Source organism: Talpa occidentalis, unplaced genomic scaffold, assembly GCF_014898055.3.
Source record: "Talpa occidentalis isolate TD23 unplaced genomic scaffold, MPIMG_talOcc4v2.1 talOcc4.2, whole genome shotgun sequence".
NCBI lineage: Eukaryota > Metazoa > Chordata > Mammalia > Eulipotyphla > Talpidae > Talpa > Talpa occidentalis.
Window position 1 is genome coordinate 362,316 of NW_023602073.1, and position 23,617 is coordinate 385,932.

At 63.7% G+C, this 23,617-nt stretch overlaps 1 protein-coding gene across 6 annotated transcripts in view; it reads left to right on the top strand.

Moving 5' to 3' along the window:
• The window catches only part of FARS2 (phenylalanyl-tRNA synthetase 2, mitochondrial), a 43,478-nt gene that overhangs the window by 228 nt on the left and 19,633 nt on the right, over positions 1 to 23,617 (top strand). Inside the window, exons 1-5 of one of the 6 annotated variants that reach the window (XM_054698225.1) lie at positions 262 to 755; positions 3,480 to 3,602; positions 8,061 to 8,688; positions 11,119 to 11,278; positions 16,055 to 16,186. In XM_054698225.1, coding sequence (XP_054554200.1) covers positions 8,080 to 8,688; positions 11,119 to 11,278; positions 16,055 to 16,186 — 901 coding nt within the window. In that variant the 5' untranslated portion in view covers positions 262 to 755; positions 3,480 to 3,602; positions 8,061 to 8,079. Of the gene's footprint in view, positions 1 to 260; positions 3,603 to 8,060; positions 8,689 to 11,118; positions 11,279 to 16,054; positions 16,187 to 23,617 lie in introns of those variants that run through there. The other 5 variants (XM_037518816.2, XM_037518817.1, XM_054698224.1 and 2 more) reach the window with 5 other exon arrangements.

A 23,617-nucleotide genomic window follows, 5' to 3' on the forward strand; every position in this document is an offset into this window, starting at 1 on the left:
GTGGCGGGGCAGGTGCGCGCCCGGGGGGCGGCCCGGCCGGGGGGCGGGTCCCCGAGCTCTAGCCGGAGGCTTCCCGCACGTGCCCCGAGCCCGAGGACCGGCCTCTGTGCGCCCCCAGGATCCCGGGGTAGTCCTGGGGGTGACCCCCGCAGGACCCCGAGTCAGCGAACGGGCATCGCCGTGGCCTTCTCTCCCACCTGCGCCTTGGGCTGCCTCCGTGTGGGCTGCCCGGTGCTGGATGACTCTTGCTGCCCCGCACCGCGGCCTCGGATCTCAGGACCCCGGCGGGGGAACAGCCAGGCCGGGGGTCGGGAAGCAGGGGTGCCTGCAGCTGGCAGCCCCGGCAGTCGCCCTGCACCAGCATGAATGAAATAAAAGGCTGGAAGGCAAGATACTGGTGATAAAGTTCTCTCAGGCTTCCGGTGTGATTTTGTTTTAAGGTCTCATTCAGGCATGACTGCCAAGTGAGGTGTTCCTGCGGGTGGAAGGCTCTCGCTCCCGCAGTTGACAGGTTGTGCAGCTTACGTTGGAGTCAATGGGACCTGAACCTGCGGGTCACTTCGCTTCTCGAGCAGAAGGCCAGAGTGGACCACGGCGACTTTCTGCAATGGAGGTTTTCTTCTGGAGTGGCCACCGCGGGGAGCAGCACAGAACCGGGCACTCCTAAAGCCAGGTCCCCTGCCGCCCACGGAGAGGGCACAAAGGGGTCCTGGCGCAGACTCGGAGGCTTCAGCTGATCTAGGCAGCTGGCCGCTGTGGGTATTGTTGCTTTGGACGACTGCTTTGTGTTCTGAGTGATCACTACCCCCAAATGTTGTCTCTGGGGGACAGGTTTAGCCTATTACCAACTCAGGACAGTTGGGGGCATCAGTGAGCAGCTCCACATCCAATGGTCAGACCAACAAAGTCAGCATGGGCCCCGGCCTCGGGGATTTGTTTCACTGCCCAGGGGACTGGATGGATTCCGGCTCGAGAAGTGTTGGTCTATGGGACTTTGGGGGCTCGATGGAGAACACCTTCGATGGCTCAGTAGGGCCCAGCTGAAGATCAAAGCTGTCTTCTAGAGCGAAAATACCCACAGCTGTCAGTTACCCTGACTCCTGGGAGCCCCCAACACCTTCCCCCTCACAACCCCCCTCAGGCGGGGCCTGCTGTCCTGGCCCGAGTGGTTGTGCTCCTCAGGCTGAGACTTCCTCTGCAGAAACTCCTCGTGGTTCACTCTTGCCTTTCTGAGTGTCAAGCAAAATGAGTGACTGGGTCCGGGTCCAGAACGAGGATTTAGGGTTCGCTGGGCCTGCAAAGGAACAGCAGGCCTGCGGGTGTCCTAGGAGATCTGCTGCAGGTTAGGCAGCCAGGGAGGGCAAGGAGAGGCCCGCATGAGGTCTCTGGAGTAGTGTCCAGCTCCTGGGGCCACCGGGAGACTCGGGCAGGGTGAGTGGGAGGGTCTCAGAGCAACGCCACTGCCCGCCATTCCAGCAGCGGCTGCGGGTGGGGGCGGCAAGCGCAGTCCGGCATCGGCTACCTCGGACCTGTGGGTGGGCTTGTCCTGCAGCCATTCCGGGCTGGCTGGGTCACTGCCGATCCAGGCAGCTTAAAGGAGAACCTTGGAGCCCTTGGCATCGTCCCCACGGGTTTTCTAATGACCATGGAGGAAGCAGGCCAGGGGAGACAGCAGTTCTGGGTCCTGCAAGTCCCCAGACTGCTCCTCTTCCAGCAGCTCTCCACTGCTCCATCCACTGCCCGCTGCCCTTATGTGCTCCGGCCCAGGCCCAGGTTTGCCCATTCACGCAGGCGCACACCAGGCTCCAGGGGCTGCCTTCAGGCACGCATGCCGGGAGCCAGGCCCCCCAGCGCCTCCGGAATTCGAGGCCGCAGGTGATGGGCGCAGAGGCCACGGGTGCAAAAGCCTGAGCGCCTTCATTGCCCCACAGGGCGACACCCTCTTCAGGAAAGGGAAGCCCAGCGCTGCGGTTGTTAACTGAGCCACTCATGGGAGGTGCGGGCCTGCGCCGGCGCCGGGTCTCCAGGGCCAGCCGCGGGCCTTGTCTGGATAAGGCGGGTCAGCCGCAGTTGCTGTCAGATTTCCATTGTGTTGGATTTGCTTCTTTGTAAAGCTAACTGGGTTGTCTAGGAAATAGTGCAGATGTTCGTAGGCCCTGACATGTTGACTTTTACACTTTCATAGCTCTTTAGTCTCTTGAGATAAATTTACAATCCTTGTCTATTAACACCTCCTGAACAGACTTACCGCCTTTTTCAGGTCTGTGTGTTCACACGTGCGACAGTCAACACGTCCTGGGGCTCTCCGAGGTGCCCGTGTGTGGCCCCCACCTCACAGCAGCCCCTCCCTGAGGAAGCTAGAGCAGCTGCAGGGTCTGGCCTCGGGACCTGCAGGCCGAGGTCCCTGACCTGTGGGCAGCAGCCGCAACGTCCACCGTTGTTTTTCTTGCTGAGCTGCGTCAAATAGCCCTTTCTTTTAGAGGATCTTTTAAAGAACAAAATTAATGCTTTGCTTTCTAAAGGACAGCAAACACCTCTTCTTACTAGACGCCCCACCAACGTGGGACTCTGCTGAAGTGACAGTGCCGTCACTGGTCTCATCGTTTTGGGTACAGGCACAGCGGGCAGTGTCTCCGTGCGTCTGCGTCCAGCATGTTCATGGCCGCCGTGCCCACTGCACGAGCAGCTGCTCTTTCTCCCCCAGGAACTGTAGGGTCCCGACACACACCTCCCTGCGGCTTCTCTCGGCCAGGCTCAAGGTCAGGCTGACGGCTCCGGATGGGGGTGCTTGCCACTGCGTCCCTGTTCCCAACAGTTGGCTGTTTAGGGGACACGCTCGGGGTTGTGGGCTGGCTGTCAGAAAGCTGCCCCCTTGCTGACTGATGGCAAGACTGCCCTTCGGGCTTCTCTCGTCCTGTCCCTGAAGGCCAGGGGTGTCTCCAGTGCCCACCCTAAAGCCCTAGCGGGTGGCTGCGGCCCACACGCTTTGGGCTGCTGAGGCTTTAACCAATGTTGTGATGTAGAGAGTGTATTTCCCTTTTTGCTCCATTTTCTTCCTAATTGCATGCACTCAGAGTAGTGGAATGGTAATGTTTCATTCACTTAGCATCCATGGCGGACGTTGGCTTAAGTGTAAGAAAATTAGAATATATTTTTTTAAAGATCTTTTTATTTATGCATACAAGAGCTGGGGTGCAGGCCAGAGGAGCGGGGGTGAGAGGACTCCCCAGAGACAGAGCGGGGAGCAGAACAGATGGACCCACTGAAATCCACTGCTGAGGGGAGCAGCAGGGAGACAGGAGAGGTCTGCCGCGCCCTATGGGTAGCTCCATGGCCGGGGATGGAACTCCTGCTGCAGCGGCTGCCGATAGCTTCATAGTGCTGAGACTGACGCCTGCACCCCCTGGGAGGCCCCGTCTTTTAGGCCTCTTGTTATAAGAGATTCTTCCTTGATGTTTATTTCCTGTTGGTTGTTGCAGGATTTCAGGGAGCTATTGATGTCTGAAATTGTCCCATCCGTCCCCTTCCTCGAGCCGTCACTGAGCAGAGAGCACCCCGTTCTAGCCGCACGCCCTGGACGGACAACACATTGGGGCCAGCAGGTGCGTCCCGAGGCGCAGCCAGTCCCAGCCCGGGTCTCAGCCTTCTGGCTTCAGTCCGCGGAGGGAACCAGCAGAGGGCAGGGAAGCCTCGACTGCGAGGCGTCTGCCCCTGTCGGGGGAGGCCTGAGCTGCCCTGGAGACTCCGCTCCTCTGCCGTGGGGGCCTCCGGACCCCGTGACCCGGCGCCCCTCACTCGCGCCGCCCCCAGCGGCTTCCCCGTCGCATCACCCGCAGCCGCGCTCCGGGGCCGGTTCGAGGGAAACCGTCACATTTCCTGGTTGTGGTTCACTGACATCTGCTCGTATTTTCGGTGGCACATTTACAGTTTTAGCGAAACTTGTTAAAATAGTAGCTGTGACAACTTGGTTGAAGCAGACTTTCACACAGATTATTGTGCATTTTGTCCTTTTTCTATTTCGAGGTGGAAACTTAGAGTGGGGAAGAGAAATTCGGAGTCAGACATGTTTTTCTGCACCACTTCAGCACTTCTCACGCTCGTCCTGGGTGCCCCGCCGCAGAGACAGGCAGGGGGCTCTCTTGCCATCGGGGGACTTTTTAGGGTGTCAGATCACTTAATTTTGCCCAGCACTTCCTCCTCAGCAGCTCCTGCAAGATGATCATGCTTGCTAGCACCACTGCTGAGTGGTGCTAAGAGCCCGTCGGGCAGCAGGGCCTGATGCGGGTTGAGTGGGCTGCGGGCCGTGACGGAGGCCTCGGTGCTGCCTGGGAGGCAGCATCAGGGCCCCGGGGTGCCCGCTCCCAGGCTGGCGTGGCCCCACGGCCGTTGGCTGGACGGCCAGGCCTGCGGACGCCACTGTTGTCCTTCGCCTTCCGGGGTGCTGGATTGCCTGTAGGAGCAAGGTGGGGTTCAGGACCCTCTGCCCTAAAATGTGCGTGACTCTGGCAAGCCCACCCGCCTTTCTTAGTGGTGTCCCGAGGGGTGCTCGCAGGAACCCCACACAGACGGATCGAGAGGAGGCCTCAGGAGCGGAGCTGATCCCCCCCCCCACCCCGCCTCCGCTCTCACAGGCTCACCTGTAATTGGGGACCTGGCCACACCCCCGAGCCCCCGACTCTTCCTCCCAACCCCCGGGGGGGGGTGGGGGAGGCGCCACTGTTCGCGCGGCGGCTGTTTGGGAACCTCAGACACAGTCAGTTTCCTTGGAATATTGAGCAGCGAAGGATTTTTAGCCTGGAGGCGATTTATTTCATGTAAGTGATATTTCTAATTGCCTAAAATGGTTTTTAATATGCAGTTTAGTGAGTTGGCTTAAAACAAATTTTAATTTTACTTGCCGCCGATGTTCCGCTTGCTAAATTATGTCTGGGTGAAAACTTTATTCTTTTTCATTAGCCGAAGGGTCTTTTATTTGAAGACCGTTCTGCACGCACATTGGTCGGCTTCCCACGCGCTTACTTTGGGCCAGATTTGGGGGATAGTTACTTAGGCGCCTCCTTCCAGCGCGGGGCGGGGGGCGCAGCACCAGCAGCTGGGTCCCGCCCCGTTCCCGCCGCGCCCACCCACCTGTCCTGGGGCTGAGATGTGGCCGAGGGTTCCCCTTTGTCCCCAGAGTGCGGGCCGTGCCTCCCCGTGCACCTGCGTGCGGGCGACGCCCTCCTGCCCCTGCCCGCCGCGACTCTGGTGTGGACGCGGGGGAAGTGGTGGGAAGGGACCCTTGGCGTCACCCTTGCCCCACAGTCCCCAGCGGCTCTGCAGCAGCCTGGCCCGCGGTGCCCCCCAACATCCCCCTCCCCCTGTTGCATTACAGATCGTGACCTTGGCCTTGCAGCAGCAAAACTGATTTCTCTCGAACCATGGCCAGTGATTTGTTTTTGTGAAACCCTTTACAGCCTTGCGTTTGTGTCTGTCTCAGAAGACTCCCCTGGAGCGAGCCCCTGAGCCCTGAGCAATCAAGAGGCTTCCAGGGGAGGGAAGCCGCGCTGCTGAGCGAGGGAAGGCGCCGGGCAGCGCGGGCAGACATGGCCGGAGGCCTCTCCTCCAGTGCTGGGCTCTGCCCGCCGCCGATGGGGTGGAGCTGGGACGATGTCTTTGTGGTTTGTTGAGAATAATCAACAAACCGGCTAATGAGACTCTGCGGCTTCCCCACTCCTTTCACCCCGACTTAATGTTTACAAAGGCGTTCCCTGCACGAAAGGTAACTAGGCCAGGAGACCCGGCGCGAGGGTGTCTGGGCTGCCCCGTCCCTCATCGGGCTGCCCTCTGCCTGCCCTCCCCGGGCCTGGAAGGGGACAGGGGCCAGTTAGAATGAGCTTCTTGCTCTTTGGGAATTAACTCGCTTATTAAAAATATGCTAATATTGCTATCTTTTTTTCCTTTTGCATAGCAGTACTGGGGTGCAGGCCAGAGGTGTGGGGCGGGGGGTGGTGAGAGGACTCCCCAGAGACAGAGTGGGGAGCAGAACAGGCGGATCCACTGAAACCCACTGCTGAGGGGGGCAGCGGGGAGACAGGAGGGGTCTGCTGTGCCCTGTGGGTCAGCGCCCTGCCCGGGGATCGAGCTCAGGCTGCAGCGGTGTCAACCTGAGACTTAACCCCTGGGCCATCGGGGAGGCCCAGGGCCTAGGTTTGAACTACATTTTATCATTTTCCTTAGAAATAAGAAATACTTCCTGTGGCTGGAACCCAGCAGCTGAGCTGTAATCTGCATGAAAGGCTGTGTTAAGGAGGTGTAACTGGGAAGCAACTATTTGGTAAAGGATCACGTCATCAGTTTCCTAGAAAATCTGGCTGCCCTGGGAAGATGGCACCGCGTGATTGACACTGTGCTGACGACAGCGGATTCCCGGCCAGGCAGAGCGGCGTTTGGCGTGCCTGTCACTCCTCCCGCGTTGTCAGAGGAATCCTCGCTGCCCTCGTCACTGCTCGCGGCTAATGAGACGCTGCGGCAGTGTCATATTTACTCTGGCACTTACTCTTGATGTGATTATAAGTGGATTTTGTACCGGCTGCTAAATGGCTAGAGCTCATCCTGACATGTTTTTTAAGTTATGTTTTCCTTATAGTAATAACTCTGTTATTTTAAAATAAAAAACTAGGACTTATAATGACTGTTTTCGAAACTTAGAAATATGAACGTTTAAAATAGAAAGTGAGGGGGCCTCCCCGGTGGCGCAGCGGTTGAGCGCTGGGTTGCGAAGCTGCCCGCAGCCTCTGCAGCGCCGGTTCGATCCCCGGCTGCTCCGCGGCCACCGGAGGAGGGTCCCGCATGGCGCGCAGACCTCTCCTGCCGCCCGCTGCTCCCCTCAGCAGTGTACCTCGGTCCTTCTGCCTGCTCTGCTCCCCGCTCTGGCTCTGGTGGATTCTCTCACCCTCCCGCGCTTCTGACTGTACCCAGTGCTTGTATAAATAAATAAATCAATCTTTAAAAAAAAAAAATTAAAAAAAAAATAAAATAGAAAGTGAGGGCCAAGGCTGGAGCCCCGCACACCTTCCCCGGGCTGTGGGGACGGTGAGTGTGTGTGTGTGTGTGGGGGGCAGGTGTGCATCCACACACCCCTCCCTGTCCTGTTTAGCGCTTTACAAACGTAGTAGCCCCTGTGCTCTATGGCGGTGTGGTATTGTACTGTGTGAATCTGCTTTAATTCGCTTAATCATTCCCCTGCTGGAGGCGTTTATGTCGCTTGTGATTTATGCCCTTCCCGCTGGAAATAACAGCTGCACTGGGCTCGCTCCTTGGGGTGAGTGCCTGGAAGGGCAGCGTCGGGCACCCGAGTCTCCCGGAAGGCCCCTGTCCATAGGCCGCAGGAGCCCTGCAGCCTCTCCCTGGGGGATGTCCAGGGCTGTCCTGCTGGCGCCTATCGGAGCCCGGGATCCATCCTCATGCTCCCCAACACCCTCCCCCACCGCCAGCGGTGCGTGTATGTGACTTGTCAGAAAGGGAACGTGGCGTCCTGTCCTGTCCTGATCGCTGGGGCGGCCCAGAAGCCACGTTCTGTCCCTGGAAAGCAGGAGCCGCGGCGACCAGGACGTGGGGGCCCGGGGTGGGGGTCCCTCCAGTCGTCTGGCTCTGCACTGTCCCGAAAGCAAAAGGGAAGGTGTCACTTTGGTGTTTTCACTTGTTTGTAGTCAAAGGGCAGGTTTACTGTGAAGAGGGGAGGGGAGTCAAACACCTTGCCCAGATGCCAGTGGGCAGAGGGCGTCCCCATGGGGACAGCTGCGCGAGCGAGGCCTGCACAGGCCGGCGGCCGCGGCCCCTCTGCCACGTGCAGGGTCACTCCCCGCAAGGCCCAGCGTGTGGTGGGAGACGCCGCCTGGCCCGGCCCCTAGAGGCGAGGGGTCTAGAGGGACAGTCTGTCCCCGGCCCCCAGCAGTCTCCCAGCCCGCTGCTGTGCCTGTGGAGGAGGAGGAGGTGGGAGACTCTGGCGGCAGGGGTGGTGGGGCCTTTAGGGAGCCCCTAGGACACCCCCAAAACATGCTGTTCGCGTGTGCTCTCTCCAGCAGCCTGAGAAGCCCCGCGATGGTCTGCTCCGCGCTCAGCAGGGTCGCCCTGGCGCGGGTCTGCCTGGCCAGGAGGGCCAGCGGCACCTCCAGGGGCCACTCGCATCCAGCCCCGGCCCGCAGTCGGGCGGCCACGGAGCCTGCCGCCGCTGAGGCCCCGGGCACGGTGGAGCTGCTGGGCCGGTCCTACCCGCAGGACGAGCACAGCAACCTGAGCCGCCGCGTGCTGTCCCTGGTGGGCCGCAACCTGCACCGCCGGCCGCACCACCCGCTGGGGCTGCTGGCGCAGCGTGTCCGTGCGCACTTCCACGCGTGCTACCCGGGCCGCGGCGGCGCGCCGCTCTTCGCCGTGCTGGACGACCTGCCGCCCGTGGTCACGCCCTGGCAGAACTTCGACAGCCTGCTCATCCCCGCCGGCCACCCCAGCCGCCGGCGCGGCGACAACTACTACCTGAACCGCTCGCACATGCTGCGGGCGCACACCTCGGCGCACCAGTGGGAGCTGCTGCGCGCCGGCCTGGACGCCTTCCTGGTGGTGGGCGACGTGTACCGGCGCGACCAGATCGACCGCCAGCACTACCCCGTCTTCCACCAGCTGGAGGCCGTGCGGCTCTTCTCCCGGCACCAGGTGAGCCGGCGCCTGCGACCCCGCCCCGGGCTGCGCCCCCAGCCTGCGCCCACCCTGGGTCTTGCGCCCCACCCTGGGCCTTGCAGCCCCGCCTCCGGCACCCCCAACCCCGCGTCAGCCCCGCCTCGTGTAACTCTTGTTTTCCTTCTGGTATGCTCAGATGGCCCCAGGCGCTGGTCCAGGGGGCGCAGCCAGGCTGCCCGCCTCCTTCAGCGCTGCTCCCCCCAGACTCGGCAAAGCTTCCGCCCACACACCTGCCTTTGGGGTCACCGGGGAGGGCCAGTGGGGCCAGAGCTAGTGGGGCCGTTGTTGGGCTGGACTGACCCGTCAGGCGAGGGACATGCTGCTGGGCGCAGGTCACCCCTGCAGGGGACACGGCTGGCCCACGAGTAAGCCCCCCGCCTGTCACCCCCAGGACGCCACATCCAGAGACTGGGCGGGCGTTTCCAGCCATCGGCCAGCAGCCTCACGCCTGACCCTAGCAGGGGCTGCAGGCCCGACTCGGCTTCTCTTCTGGGCGCGTGCTCTGGCTCGGAGCGTGAGGACTGGACATGGGCCCTCTGTGTCCAGTCAACACCGCAGCTGACAGCTGCGCATGGGGGTGCCCGTGTCCCCACAGCCAGGCTGAAATGCCACATCCCAGAGCAAGTGGTCATGAGCAGCCCCGCACCGCCCTCTGCTTTACCACCGCCTGACCCGCGCACCCCCAGCACCCCAGCGGGTCCCGCGTGCTGCTCAGGACTCAGCCGGCCTTGTGACCCCCAACTCCCACACGCACCATATGTTAGCTCCGTGCCCGCGGCCGGCCGTTCTCAAGCGGGACTGTGTGAGGAGCTTGTGGGCCATGAGCTGGTGGTGCTGATCCTACAGGAAGACTGGAAATAAAAGAAAACGTAGCAAGTTTTAGGAGGGCGCCCTTGTGCAGCTGAAAGGGCGGCCCCACGCCCTGCCTGGATAGCCCTGCCGCCCTCCAGGGAGGGGCAGCTGCTCGCTGGACTGAGGAGGATGGCATTTTCCAACCACGCCAGCCCTGGCAGGATGCAGCAGCTCCCGCCTCGTCTCACCCCGCGAACGCTTGCAGACTGACCGGGCTGTGAAATGCCTTCGGTCTTGATAAATGAGGGCACAGTTAGCCTGGGGAGGCCGTAAATATTTCATGGTGAATATATAATTCATGAGGATCTTGCAGGAACAAAGGGGTGTTTATGAGGGGCCGTGCAGGTGCCCCCAGAGGGACGCCTGGGGCGTTCGCCCGAATCCTTGGCTGAGTTGCTCCTCGTCAGACGTCTGTGTCCACCTCCCTCCCACCCCGCGCCCCCTTTTAGACCACCCCTGGCACCCCCACCCCCCGCAGGGGCGTGGCTGGGCTCCCTTTCCCGGTGCCATCGCCTGGCAGCAGCCCCAGGACGCCCTGCACTGGTCCTTGCTTGGAGCCACTCTCCCTCATCACAGGCCCCCGCGCCCTCTGATGCGGCCCCTCCAGATGGCTCGTTAGCGCCTCCTGCTCTGCGCCTCCTGCTCTGCGCCTGCTGAGGCCCTGCTGGAGGCCCTGCGGCAGTTCTCTAGCCCTGCGTCCTGCCCGGCCCCTCTGCTCTCCAGGGGACAGGTCTGCCCGCGGCTGCCGGACTCCTCAGGAGCCTCTGGGAGGGCCTCGCGGCCTCTGCATTTGCCGGGAGAGCTGATGGCACCAGTCCCCTGATTTCCCCTTGGAAGCCTCTTCGGGGGCCACCTCCTGCCGCAGGCACTTACAGTGAAGTGGGTTGAAAAGATCCTCTTCCTCTGCCCTCTGCGCAGCAGCTCTAGGGTGTGTGCCGGGCGCTGCCCTAGCAGAGGCGGCAGTGGCTGTGGGGGTGGCCTTAGGGTTGGGGTGTCTGGGTGAGCGGGCCCCCCTTGGCACTGACCATTGCCTGTGGAGGGTGCAGGGCGCACGGCTCCTGGGGCTGGGGCAGGCTGAGGGGTCGCGGCTGGAGGCAGAGCTTGCAGCACTCACGAGGGGGCGGCCCCGGCCCCTTCTGCGCTGGGTCCAGATGCTTTGTTGTCGCCTCACCTGAGGCTGGAGCCGCGGCCGGAGTCACGGGACTTATGCTGGACAAGCGGGAGGGCGGCTGCCCTGCCGGGTTCTGCGCGGGAGACTTTCCCCGAGGGCGTCATGGCCCTTCTCCAGCCGGTCTTTCCCGGCACTTTGGGGCCGGAGCTCTTAGATGTGCAGGGACGCCCTCTGTCCCGCTGGCCAGCGTCCGGCGGCGAGCTTGGGCGTCTCATCCGGCCTCAGCCATCATGGGGGCAGGTCAGTGCAGCTGTTGGACGTGGTTCCCCACACACCGACGGGGGCTGCCGTGCTGACCCCGCCCGCGTCACCCGGTCGCTGGGCTCGCGCGAGCTGCTGTGGACACCACGTCTGCTCACTGCTCTTGTTCCTCTCGCTTGCAGCTGTTTGCCGGCGTGAAGGGCGGAGAAAGCCTGCAGCTCTTTGAGCAGGGTGCCCGCTCCGCCCACAAGCAGGAGACACACACCCTGGAGGCCGTGAAGCTCGTGGAGGCCGACCTCAAGCAGACGCTCACCCGGCTGATGACCGACCTGTTCGGGGACGGTAGGTGCCTGCGGCCTTCCCGGCCGGGCTCTGCGCTTCTCCTGCTCCTGTGTCGTTTCCATGTCTGCCCTGGCCCTTCTTTAGCCCCGGCCCTTGTTTAGCCCCTGAGAAATCCTTATTCTTTTTTTTTTTTTTTAAAGATTTATTTTTTTATACAAGAGCTGGGGTACAGGCCAGATGCGCGGGAGGGTGAGAGGATTCACCAGGGACAGAGCGGGGAGCAGAGCAGGCAGATTGAGTGAAATCCACTGCTGAGGGGAGCAGCGGGTGAGACAGGAGAGGTCTGCGCGCCATGTGGGTTTCTCTGGCAGCCGGCGGGGATGGAACCGGCGCTGCAGAGACTGTAGACAGCTTCACAGCGCTGCGCTCAACCGCTTGCGCCACCAGGGAGGCCCCGAAATCCTTATTCTTTTTACATTTCTTGCACGGAGTTTGTTCTCAGTGCAGGCTCGGGGGCAGGCTCGGGCTTCTGCTGCAGTGGCTTTGAGCTGAGACTGCGGCGCTGCGTGCTGGGGGTGGCGGTGCCGGTGCCGCCCTCTGTCTCACGCGGGCACTCGCGCCGGGGCCATCTGAATGGCTGCCTTGACTGGCTCCCCGGTCAGAGAGAGGGCCGAGGGGCTGGCTCACCCCGCGCACTCCAGTGGGGGGGGGTTTGACCTCTGGTCAGCAGACCAGGGAGGGCCCTCCAGGGCATTCTGCAGCGTGCTCTGTTTCCAGCAACACTAGCGGGGTGGTCACTGCCACCTGGTCCCTTCCCTGGAGGCGTCTGGGGCCTGGCGGGCCTTGGCAGTGGGCTCTTCCCTGCCCAGGTGTGCCTGTCCCAGCGTGCCCACGCGCTGACTGGCATGGCAGGAGCGTCCTGGCCTCCCACCCTTTGGGACGGGGCGCCCGCCTGGGCCAGCCTGCGAGCCCCCGGCCATGCTTGTCTGTCTCGGCCGTGGCGACGCGGGCAAAGCGCAGGTGGCCAGCTGCATCTCCTGGATCTGTGTGCAGCAGAGTCTCCTCCTGCCTGGCCTTCCGCCGGGCGCCCCCCATGTCCACACACCCCAGTTCTGCCTGACACCCGGGTGTGGCTGGTGGTGTGTTTCCCACCCACCTGTTGGTGGGCGCTGGACCGCGTCCACGGCTTGGCTCACAAGTAAACCTGCTGCAAATATTGTGTGTCATCGTGCGGACATATGTTTCTGCTGCTGCGTGAGTCCGTGGGGCTGGAGCGACTTAAGGCAGGTGTGTGTTTAGCTTGTAAGAAACTCCAAGTGTTTCTGACACGGTGACGCCATTTCCGTTCCTGTGGCTGCGTGCGGGGCAGCAGCTGCGTGCAGCTTCACGGGCCTGCGTGTGGGTGACCGTTGGAACCTCGGCCACCCCGATGGGACGGGGCTTCTGGTGCGGCCGGCGACGTCGGTGCGGTGGGCCCATGTGGCACATGGACCTGCTCTTTTGTAAAGCGCCCCAAACCTGTGCGTGTTACAAATTGATTATTATTGGCGTTTGAAATGTCTGTATGTTTTCTTGATCCAGTTGTTTATCACATCATGTGGCTTTTCGAGTATTTTCTTTCAGGCGGTGCTTTTCATTTTCTTAACAATGTCTCTCCACGACGAAAGTCCTTAATTTTTTTCCCAAAGATTTATCTATGCGGACAAGTTTCTTACAAGCTGAACACTCACCTACCTTTAAGTCGCTCCATCCCTACGGACTCATGCAGGAGCGGGGACATGTGACTGGGGTGCAGGCCAGAGGTGTGGGGGGGTGAGAGGACTCCCCACAGACAGAGCGGGAGCAGAACAGGCGGACCCACTGAGATCCATGCTGAGGCAGCGGTGGGGAGACAGGAGGGGTCTGCTGCGCCCTGGGGGTGGCTCCCTGGCCGGCCGGGGTTGGAACTCGTGCTGCAGAGGCTGCGGACAGGTTCACAGCCCTGTGCTCAACCCCTTGCGCCACCGGGGGGCCCACTCAAGTGTGATTTTTGTAGGTATGACTTTCCTCAGTTGTCTAGGGCTTGTGATTGGTTGAATTTCTTGGCTCTTTAGACATTTTTCATCAAGTTTGAGACTCTGAATGATGTCTTCAGATGTTTTCTGTTGCTCCCCCTTCCTTCCTTCCTGCGGGGACTCCAGCGACGCGACGCTCGACCCCATGAAGCGTCTCGGCACTGCACCCCGCTCTCTGCCCGCTGCGGCCAGGGTTTGCCTTGTGCTTCCTCTCGAGTCGTGTCCCCTGCCGTGCGTCCAGGTTCGCCAGCCGTTTTCCCGCAGTGTCGAGACTCTTAATCCCCCAGTGTCTTTCTCACCGGCTCATTTCAATTAACGTGTAAAAAGCCCCTGCTCTGTCTCTGCCCAGCATTTGCCGTCTTTATTTCGTCTTTCGCCCTGTCAGAGGCCATCAGCGCGCGCCTGCAACTATCGTTCTCTGCTTGTTCGGCCATCTGTGGTGTTTCTGGGTGAACTGCTGTTGTTTCCTTTCTTCCCGCATCCTGGCGGCGCCAGCACCGGGCTTTGGCCTTGTCACGCCGCCGTCTTTGTGATCCTGGTGTCTGCAGGCTCTGGGGCGCCTGGGAGACGCTGGGGTCTTCCTGCTGGGATCAGGTGGCATTTTAGCCTGTGGCCGTGTTTCCCACAATGGACGCGCGGCCTCTCGTAGCGCTGCCGTGGGGAAATGTGCCTTACGAGGCTTTCCCCTTGGCCGCGGGCAGCTGGCGCTGTTCCCGGGCCCACGAGCTCCCAGCGTCATCCCTCATAATCCGTCCGTGTGGTTTGTCCCCGGCCGCCAGCGATCCCCCCACATCCGCACGCAGCCTCCGCTTGGACACGGATGGGGCCTCCGCGGGTCCTCAGGGCCCCCTTCCTGCGGCTCCCCTCTCCCCCACCCGTCTGCGACGCCCCCCGCCCCGTGTGACGTCTGCTCACCCTGCCTTGCTGGGACGCCGAGCCCTGTCTCCCCGCCTGGGAGGCCTCCTGGGCCTGGTGCCCTTGGTCAAGTCTGGACACCCCAAGTCTGTGGCCCGGTTTCCTGCGCCACGCCCAGCCTCCGGGCTTCTCGCCCCGAGGGATGAGCGGCCGCAGCCCCTGCTGGGGGGGCTCTGTCCCATGGCACTCGACCGCTGCCCCTTCTCGGCGGAGCTGGTTAGAGACGGGTGAGCCCTGAGCGCACCGCCGCCTCGGGGCCGCTCGCCAGAAAAGCGGCACATGGGAGCCCCCACTCGCCCCAGCTCGCCTCGGGACCCCACAAGCATCCTGACCTGGGAACCCTGGGCCGTGTCACGGAGCCGTCAAGCTTGGTGGGCCCAGGCCCGGACCCTGAGTCTCTGCCCCGTATGGCCGGGGGCCCTGCCCGGGGCCGCTCCCTCCTTGTCGCCGCCTCTGCTTGGCTCGCTCCTCCCTCTCAGGGCCACGGTGGGTCCTCCCTTGCGCGCGCGGCCTGGAGTCCAGACGAGGCTTTCCAGGGAAGGCCGCCCCGCAGCCTCGCGGGCACACTTGGGCAGGGGAGGCTCCCCCCCGGCTCCTGCCCACGCCCTTCAGGTCCCCGGCCCTGGCTCCCCGGGCCCTGGCTCAGCCTCAGCGCCCCTCCCGACCCCTGAGGGCGGCTCCTGGCCCCCAGCCGGTCCAGGCCCCAGCCCAGCAGCCCGGCTGTCGCCCCCTTCACCCCCTTCCCTGCACCTTCGTCTGCTTCTGGCCTGGCGAGGGCTTCCTCCTGCCTTCCATGGGCCGTGCCTCCCTCCCTCCCTCCTCTCTGCCATCCCTGCCCCTCTGTTTCCTTCCCCTCCCTCCTGCCGGGTGTTTCTGTCAGGAGCTGGGCGCCCCACGCCTCTGTGCTCCCCCTGCTCCCCTGTGCTCCCCCTGCAAGGCCTGAGCCTGGCCAGCGCCGCATTCCCCGTCTGCTCCAGCGGGGGGCAGCAGAGGCCCGTGCTGGCCCGCACACCTGGTCTGGATTCTGACCTTGGCGTTTGCACCTGGAGGTTCGCAGTGGCGAGGGCGTCCAGCCGCAGCTTTGGGGTGCACCAGTAGAGGTGGGGGCCCTGCCAGCCCCACAGCCTGGCGTGACCGCGGCAGCCAGGGCCACGGCGACCCTGCGACTGTGTGTGGCCTTGGGGCTCCTCGCGAGCCCGCTGGGCGATGTTTGTGCAGTCGCAAGAGCACGCCCTTGCTGGCTGCACATCCTTGCTGGCCACACGCCCTCTGCTCTGCCCGGAGGCGCGGCCCTGAGCCTGCAGGGCAAGCGGCTCGCAGAAAGGGCTCCTGCCAGCGTGGCCTGCTGTCTCGTGGCTGGGCGGTCACACCACTGTCCCGAGCGCCCTCCCTGCCTGATGAGGCGCAGCCTGGGCAGGGGCTGGGGGCGGCGCACCTGCAGGGACATCACCGGCCACTTGCATGCAGGGGTAGACGCACCTGGTGCTCGGTGACGCCGCTGTAAGGCGAGTCCGGATGGAGGTGGGCGCTGTGGGCTGACCCCAGGTGCTGGCCCAGGCAGGGAAGCCGATGGGCAGGAGGGCAGAAGAGGCTGCCGCTCAGCTCCAGAAGGGCGTCCTGTTCCTGGTGGGCTGGCGAGCCCCGTCCCATGGCGTCCAGCTGAGGCTCCCTCTGCTGCGCGGGGCCCGCCAGGCCGTAGGCGTGCTGTCCGCAGGCCCCAGAAGTGCCGAGTGTGTCCCCCGTTGGGAGAGATGCGCCGGGTGGTCCCGTCTGAGCTCTGTCGCCTCCTGACCCAGCGCGTCCTGACTTGTCGGCTGTTTGTTCTTCCCAAACGCAGTCCCCGGCTGACCGCACCTGTGTCTTGCAGGGCTGGACGTGAGATGGGTGGACTGCCGCTTCCCCTTCACGCACCCGTCCTTCGAGATGGAGATCCTCTTCCGCGGGCAGTGGCTGGAGGTGCTGGGCTGCGGGGTCATGGAGCAGCAGCTGCTGAGCTCAGGTAGGGGCCCGGCGTGCGTGGGTGCCCTCTGGGGACACCCCGCCCCACACTCAGCCTCGCGTGCTGCGTGCTCGTCCACACGTGTTCGTCCTCCTGCGGCCCTGTCCGCAGCACTGAGTCGCTAGCCCTGGGCGCTGCGTTCCGCGTCCCGGCCGTGCACGGTGCTGTGGTTCCGAGGTGCTCCTGCGCTGTCCACGGCGCCTGTCTGCTCAGAGTCCACCCGCTGCGTCTTGGCGGGGCCGCCCACCTTCCTCCTGCCTCCAGGCCGACTGGTCGTGGCTCTGGAGGGACCCCCTCAGCAGCTCCTGTCGTGGAGAGCTTGCTGCCGGGGGGTGCCAGCTTGACCCTGTGGAAGGCGATGCCGCAGGCGCCGCCATCCTGGCCCTGAAGAGCCCAGTCAGGAGGAGCCCTCTCGCTCCGCCACACCGCTCAGCAGCGCCCCGGGCAGCTGCATGTGCCGAGGGGCCCTTTTGTGGCCCGCGCTGTGTGGCCATCGGCCCCTGGGCAGGCAGGGCCACCTGGCCAAGGGGGCCGGGACTGGACGTGCTGGTCAGCGTCTGCCTCGGGCAGGGCCTTGCCCGCCTCTCTTCTGCAGGACCGCTGCTTCCTACAGGCGATTATTCTGATTTTTAGAGCAGTGAGTGTTTTGCAAGTCACCATCTGAGTGTAATTAAAAGTCTGTGTTTTCAGACTAAACCCTCCCTGGGAAGTGGGTTGGGACTGAGCGCTGGAGAGGGGCCAGCTGGGTCTGCAGTAACGGGGAGGGGCGCTGAGTGGACCCCCCCAGAGCTGGCCAGCACCTCTGCTGCAGGGTGGACATGAGCGAGCCCTCCTGGGCTGAGGAGTGTGGGCAGTCCTGGGGCCAGCTGGCAGCAGGGCGAGGGGCAGCCCCCCGAGGACAGGTGGTGGCAGTGTGGTGTGGAAATTTGTGGTGCCTGGCCCGGACAGAAGCGCCCAGAATTCTCTCCAAGCTGCCGGGAAAACTGGGGGGTTGAGGAAACCACTACGGGCCTCGGGGGTGGCCTCCAAGTCTTGGAGTCCGTCCGGGAGAGAAGGGACGTGGGGGCTGCACAATGGGGTGGGTGAGTGGGTGTCCCGGAGCCGGGCTCTGCTTGGGGTCCGTCCTTCCTGCGGTGGCCAGGCACGTTGCGGAACACCCCGCCCCCAGGGGTGAGGAGATCAGTGCCACTGAGCGGTGCTCCTTTGCTCCGGGCCCCCGGGCTGCTCCGTGCGGCTGGCTGGCCAGAGCGGAGGCCCGAGCCAGTCCCTCTGCCTGCTGTTCCCGGAGCAGCCTCTTCTCCGCTGGAAGGTCTCAGCACCCAGAGAGGACATGCTGGCTGGAGATGCACGGGTCTGTCTTTGGCCGGAGGTCTGTGTCCTGTGCCAGTGCCACACTTGCCACACTGCTTTGATGACCGTAGTTCTGCAGTAAGCTCTGAAGCCGTGGAGTTGAGTCCCGCGGCTTTGTTCTGCTGCTGTTCCTCTTTGCGCCTGGCCACAGACATTCTTGCTCCGGCACCTCCCCCTTCAAACACGTGTCGTCATTGAGACTCTGGGTCTCATTGTCTGTCTGGAGGCCTCCCTGGGGCCGCCTTCTGAAATGCTGCTGATGTGTGAAGGCTCGTGCGTGCACACGCGTGTGCATGAGGCCTGATGTGTCTCAGCCTGGGTGTGGCCGCGGTCAGCCTGGGCCAGGGCTTCGTGCCACTGTGTGACTCTGCCATGGCGTCGACTGTGCGTGCGCGGCCCCCGGCGGGGCTTCCTGCCGCGGCTCACCCGTCTGCTCGCAGCCTTGCTCCCGCTTTGGGCTTTTCGTTTCTCTCCCAGAAAAGTCACTTTTGCTTGCATTTGCTCATAAAATCCCTGCATCCCCACCCGCTTTCCTGCTGTTTCCAGTTCGGGCAGTGCAGGGGCCCGCAGTGCTGGCCTCCCCGGCCTGATCTCCACGGACGCGCCATCGTGCGCGGGCCCGGCCCGCCGCGGTGGAATCGCTGCAGCTCGCCCGTGCGCTGTGTTTACACAGAGCGAACAAACACGCGTTACATTCCGAGAAAATTCAATTAGTCCTGTCTCCAGGAAGCCCGTTCTGCTTGGTATTTAATTCTCAAGTAAGCCGGCAGATGAACTGCCAGGAAGAGTCAGGGCTCTGAGCGCACCGCTCCGGCTGCGCTCCCGGGGTGGGGGCTGTGGGGCCCTCGCCAGCTCCGCGCCTGCTGGGCCGGGGCAAGGCTGTCTCAGCGGACGGGGCTCGGTGAGCTGCCGCCCCCGTGCCGGAGTGGAGGAGGAGCACCAGGGAGCACGCTCTCCGCCCTCGCCGCCTCGTCAGAGGTAGACTCCCTGGAGCCTGGCAGCCGCTCGCCCGAGCTCCTGGGGACGGGCCTCATCCAGGCTCCACGCTGGTGATTGTCCAAGTCCTGAGACTGGGGCTCGGGATTCAGCAGGAGACGGGTGTGGCGGATGGGAAGGAGGATGGGAAGGAAGGGGCTCTTTGCAGGGGTCGGGCGGGGCCTGTGCGGAGTGTGAGGCCCCTGTGTCCTGGATGCAGCCTGGGGGCGCAGGGTCCCGGGAGTTTGGGGGCCCCGGGGGGCGTGGAGGCCTGGGAGTTTAATCTTCCTTGATTCCTCGATGAACGTCGCTCTATCAAAGCAGAACAGATCAAAGCCTCTCACGGCAGCAGCAACAGAACACTCTGAAATCCAGCTGCCTTGTAGGTGCCGGCCTCTTGCGCGGCCGAGGAAACGCCCCGGCTGCGTGCGCGCGTTTGTGGTGTTGGGCGCCCGGCGGTTTCCTCTGCCCACCGGGGTTGTGGTCGCAGACGGGTCCTCCGCCGTCACCCTCAGCGCCGACGCAGAGCCTGGTCCGGCCGTGTCAGGCGGCTGGTGCTGCTCGGGAGACACAGTCCCGCGAGGCCAGGGCTGTCTTGTGGCTGCGCGCCGGTAGCGTCCCCGGCCTCTCCAGGCGCTGGCTGTGGTCCTGACCTCCTCGCTCTGGCCGCTGGCCCTAGCCCTGGCCTCTCCTGCGCCCTGGCCACCCTGGGCAGGCCTTGGGGTCTAAGCCCGGGCCCGCCCTCCCGTGGGGCAGCTTCCTGTCCCCTGTCTCTGCGCCAGCCCCGCCCCTGGACTGCGAGTGCAGGAGGGCAGTGCCCATGGCCCCCGCGTCCACCGGGACAGCGCAGGGCCCCTCTCGACCCGCAGCCCGGGTGTCGCTGCGGCCTCGGCTGCTCCTGCCCAGAGCCGCGGTGCGCCGGCTCCTGTGTAGCTCGCCTGCAGACGGTCACCACGCAGCTTTTTGATTTTAAATCTTTGCAGAAGACTCCAAAAAGCCACTCCGAATAGGACTCGAGCCTCTATTTGTTGCCTTTCAAAATACGTGCACTCTCAGCGCCAGGGGAGGACGTCTGAAGCAGGCGGCTGGTCTCCGGGGAGGCCTGGCTGTGCGGCCGCGGCACCGCTCTGATGTGGCTACTGGGGGGCTTCAGAGCGGGGCTGGCGAGTCCCAGAGCCCCAGGGCGGGCCCGCCGCGGGGGGACTCGCTTTCCTGCTGCTGACCAGAGACTGGGACGTCGCCCCGCCCTCACGTGTGGGGCCCCTGAGGTCCTCAGCCTTCCGAGAGACCCTCTTTGGCGACCTAGACACGGCTGCTTCCGTTCCTGGCTCTGAATTCTGTGGGGCACTGAGATCGCAGAAAAGTGGGGGCTGGGCTGGGGGCTGGGCAAGATCCCTGACACGGTGTCAGGGGCCCACACAGCTGTCCGTCCACCCCGACCCCCCATGCTGCGAGTGCCGGAGGGGCCTTGACGCCTGGGCCACATCTTCCTCTGTGAAGGGGAGTTCACCGCTCTGGTCCCGCTGAGCCCTCGACCGGCGTCCGGCTCGCATGATGGTGGCAGACACGTGTAAGGACCGACATCGGCCCCTCGTGCTCGGCGAGGACTCGAGTACCAGTGCCATGGAACCATGCCAGGCCTGTAAGGAGAGGGACGGCGCCCCTGTAGGCTCGTGGGGAGTGCTCAAGCACCAGTGCCATGGGCGGGGGTGCTGGGCCCGCAAGTGCTCCGTGGCCCGGCTCTTGGGGCTCCTGTCCTGGCCCCCGCTGCTGTGCAGGGGTCTCAGCTTGCAGCCCCCCCTTTGGGGGAGGCGCGGGGGCTCCCCTATCTTGCTGACTCCCACTCCCCCGCGCTGCAGCTTCTCTTCCTGCCCTGCGGAGCCCTCCAGACCCGCAGACGGCTGACGGGGCCGGGGCTTGCTCCGGCAGTGTTTGCCAGCGCCCCTTGGTGTGGTTGCTTGGGGTCCCTGTGTTGGCTTCCTGGAGCTGGGCTCACTGACAGCGGGGTCTGGGGTTCATTTATTTAGTTCTTAATCCCCCGAAGTCCCGGGTTGCTGGACTGGATGAATATTTAATGACCTGTAATGAACAGGATTGGCTTCCTGGCTGGCTGAGTTGTTGAGGTGGAAGTAAGCTTGTGGCGCTCATCCCTGTTCTCTGGGGAAACTGAGTCACGGGACACCTGGCAGCTGTGAATTGCCCTCCCAGCGAGGCTGCTCTTGGGGAAGTAGCCGAGAAACAGAAGTGAGCGGTGAAAGAGCATCTCCTTTTAAAAAGCTTCCGTCTCCGTGTTCCCTGCTTTCACACTCAGGTCTGTTGTGCAAATTATGCTTTGTTTGCTGCCTTCCCCATCCCCCCAGCCAGGAGGGCTGCTCGGGTCTGCGGGGCCGGGGAGGTGCAGGCTATGGGGAGGCTCTGGCCCGGCCCGTGGGGCTGACACCTGTGGCACCGTCTCAGCCACGCAGCCCTGGAGCGGCCTGTATGTCTGCCCCGCGCAGTGCCCGGCCAGCCCCGGCCCCGCCCGCCTCTCCCTGCCTTCTGCTCCCAGGCACACCTGGTCCTGGTCAGCACCTCAGGGGGCCGCCCTCGCTGACAGGCCAAGGGGAGCTGTGCCCCAGGGTGGGGAGCATCTGCCCGCTTGCAGCAGACCGAGGCGCTGTGTGCTCCCAGGGGTGGTGCCCACAGGTGGACGGAGCTGGGGGCGCGGGGCTCGCCCCCCCTCCCCTGCGTGCCGACGACGATGTGTTACTGCAGTGCCCACCGCAGTGGCGTCCGCTGGAGGTCAGCTGGCACCAGCCAGTGGGGTGACCAGGCGAGCCACAGTGATCCCGCACCGCCCGGAGCCAGTGACCCGCCTCGATGCACTCGGTGCCTGCTCCTTTCTAAGTGTTGGGCGACGACCACTTACCTCCCTGGTGGTTTCCACCTGCAGACCCTGTGGGGCGGCCTGCGGGGAGGGCCGGCCTTAGGCCCAGCCCTGCCCAGCACGGCAAGGACTTTTGTGTATTTTGGGAAACTGACTCTTGGACTCCTCCGGGCTCACGTGAGTACAGGAATCTGATTAACCTTCAGCTCAGAACATCAGGATTTTTTTTTTTTTTTTTAAAGATTTATTTTTTATTTATTTATACAAGCATTGGGTACAGTCAGAAGCGCGGGAGGGTGAGAGAATTCACCAGAGCCAGAGCGGGGTGCAGAGCAGGCAGAAGGACCGAAGGACACTGCTGAGGGGAGCAGCGGGCGTGGCAGGAGAGGTCTGCGCGCCATGTGGGACCCTCCTCCCGTGGCCGGGGAGCAGCCGGGGATCGAACCAGTGCCGCAGAGGCTGCGGGCAGCCCCGCAACCCAGCGCTCAACCGCTGCGCCACCGGGGAGGCCCACAGAACATCAGGATTTTTGCAACTGCTTCAGAGAGAGCCACAGAGTCCCTGAAACCTGTCTCCGGTGCTATTTATTGCCCCTCCCCCTCCCACTGAGCTGTTCCTTTTATGTATTTTTTTTTTAAGATTTATTTATTTATTTATACAAGCACTGGGTACAGTCAGAAGCGCGGGAGGGTGAACCAGAGCCAGAGCGGGGAGCAGAGCAGGCAGAAGGACCGAAGGACACTGCTGAGGGGAGCAGCGGGCGGCAGGAGAGGTCTGCGCGCCATGGGGGACCCTCCCTGGTGGCCGGGGAGCAGCCGGGGATGGAACCGGCGCCGCAGAGGCTGCGGGCAGCTTCGCAACCCAGCGCTCAACCGCTGCGCCACCGGGGAGGCCCTTATGTTTTTATTTTTTAAAATTTATTTATTTGTGCACACAAGAGCTGGGGTACAGGCCAGAGGTGGGAGGTGAGAGAACTCCCCAGAGGCAGAGTGGGGAGCAGAGCAGGCAGATCCTCTGAGGTCCATTGAGGGGAGCAGCAGGGAGATGGGAGGGGTCCACTGTGCCCTGGGGGTTGCTCCCTGGCCGGGGCTGCGGGCCCCACACACGGGCACCCCAGCAGGAGGCGTGCGGACTGCTGCTCTGAGCACCTGCCGAGGTGGCTGCAGGTGCCGCCTCATCTCCTGATGCCCGGGACGTGCCGCGGCCACCCCCTGGATGTCGAGCCTACAAGGCCCACTGCCGCCAAGCCCGTGTCTGCGACTTCTAGCTGGGGCGGCAGCTGCAGCGCCTCCTCCACCAGCTCTGGGCGGGGCCCGCTGTGGCGCTGCAGCGTGGCGCGGCAGAGTTGCATATCCTGGCCTCCTGCGGCCTCCTTGTGGCTGGCTCCGGGGTGGGTGTCCGGCTGGGCCTGACCGTGGCGTGCCACGCCCTCGACTCCGGAGCTGAGTGAGAGGGACCACCCGGCGCCACAGAGCCTGTTCCCAGAGCCCCACTGGCTCGACCCGCCCGCGCTCACACCCACGCAGCACGCTGGGCGGGGCCGGCAACACCCACTGTGGGCCGCGACGTCCTCTGCCAGGCTGCGGTCACTGCCCTCCGCGGGCAGACGAGCTCCTGGAGCCCTCCTGTGGGCAGCACCAGAGGCGGGCGTCCGTGTGCACCCTCACCCACGCGCGGAGCTCCTTGTGGGCGAGGGGCCTGGCAGGAACACGGGGCCCGTGCAGTGATCCGGGCTCGCGGGGCCTCCTCTCAGTGCGGGGACGGGCTCTGGGGGGGTGTCCCAAGACCCCACGAGGAAGGCTAGCATGTCAGCAGAGACCCAGCTCTGACTGGCCCCCAGGGCCCCCACTTTACGAAGCGCAAAGGGAGACCAGGAGCCCCTGCTTGCGCGTGACTGGCTCCTGTAACGGGAGGCCCGAGCTGCCTGCTCGTGAGCCCCCCTCCACTACTGCCTGCTTTAGGGCTCATCTGCTTTGTGATCCAGATAGCCTATTGGCTCTTTGCTTCCAGCCAGCAGTGACCCTTTCAAAACTGAAAATGGAAAAGAACTCGGGTCCCTGGAATCCGCTCTGGCCGCCCCCTTCGGGGGTCCTGTGGGCCCGCATTATGCAGTGATTGAGGGGGCTTCAATCAGCTGGAGCAGTCCCAAGGCAGGGTCTGCCCCATGGGCACGCGGCCTCCCCGACACCAGCCCTGACAGGGCGAGGTGAGAATGGGGCCTCAGGCTGCAGCAGCTGAGC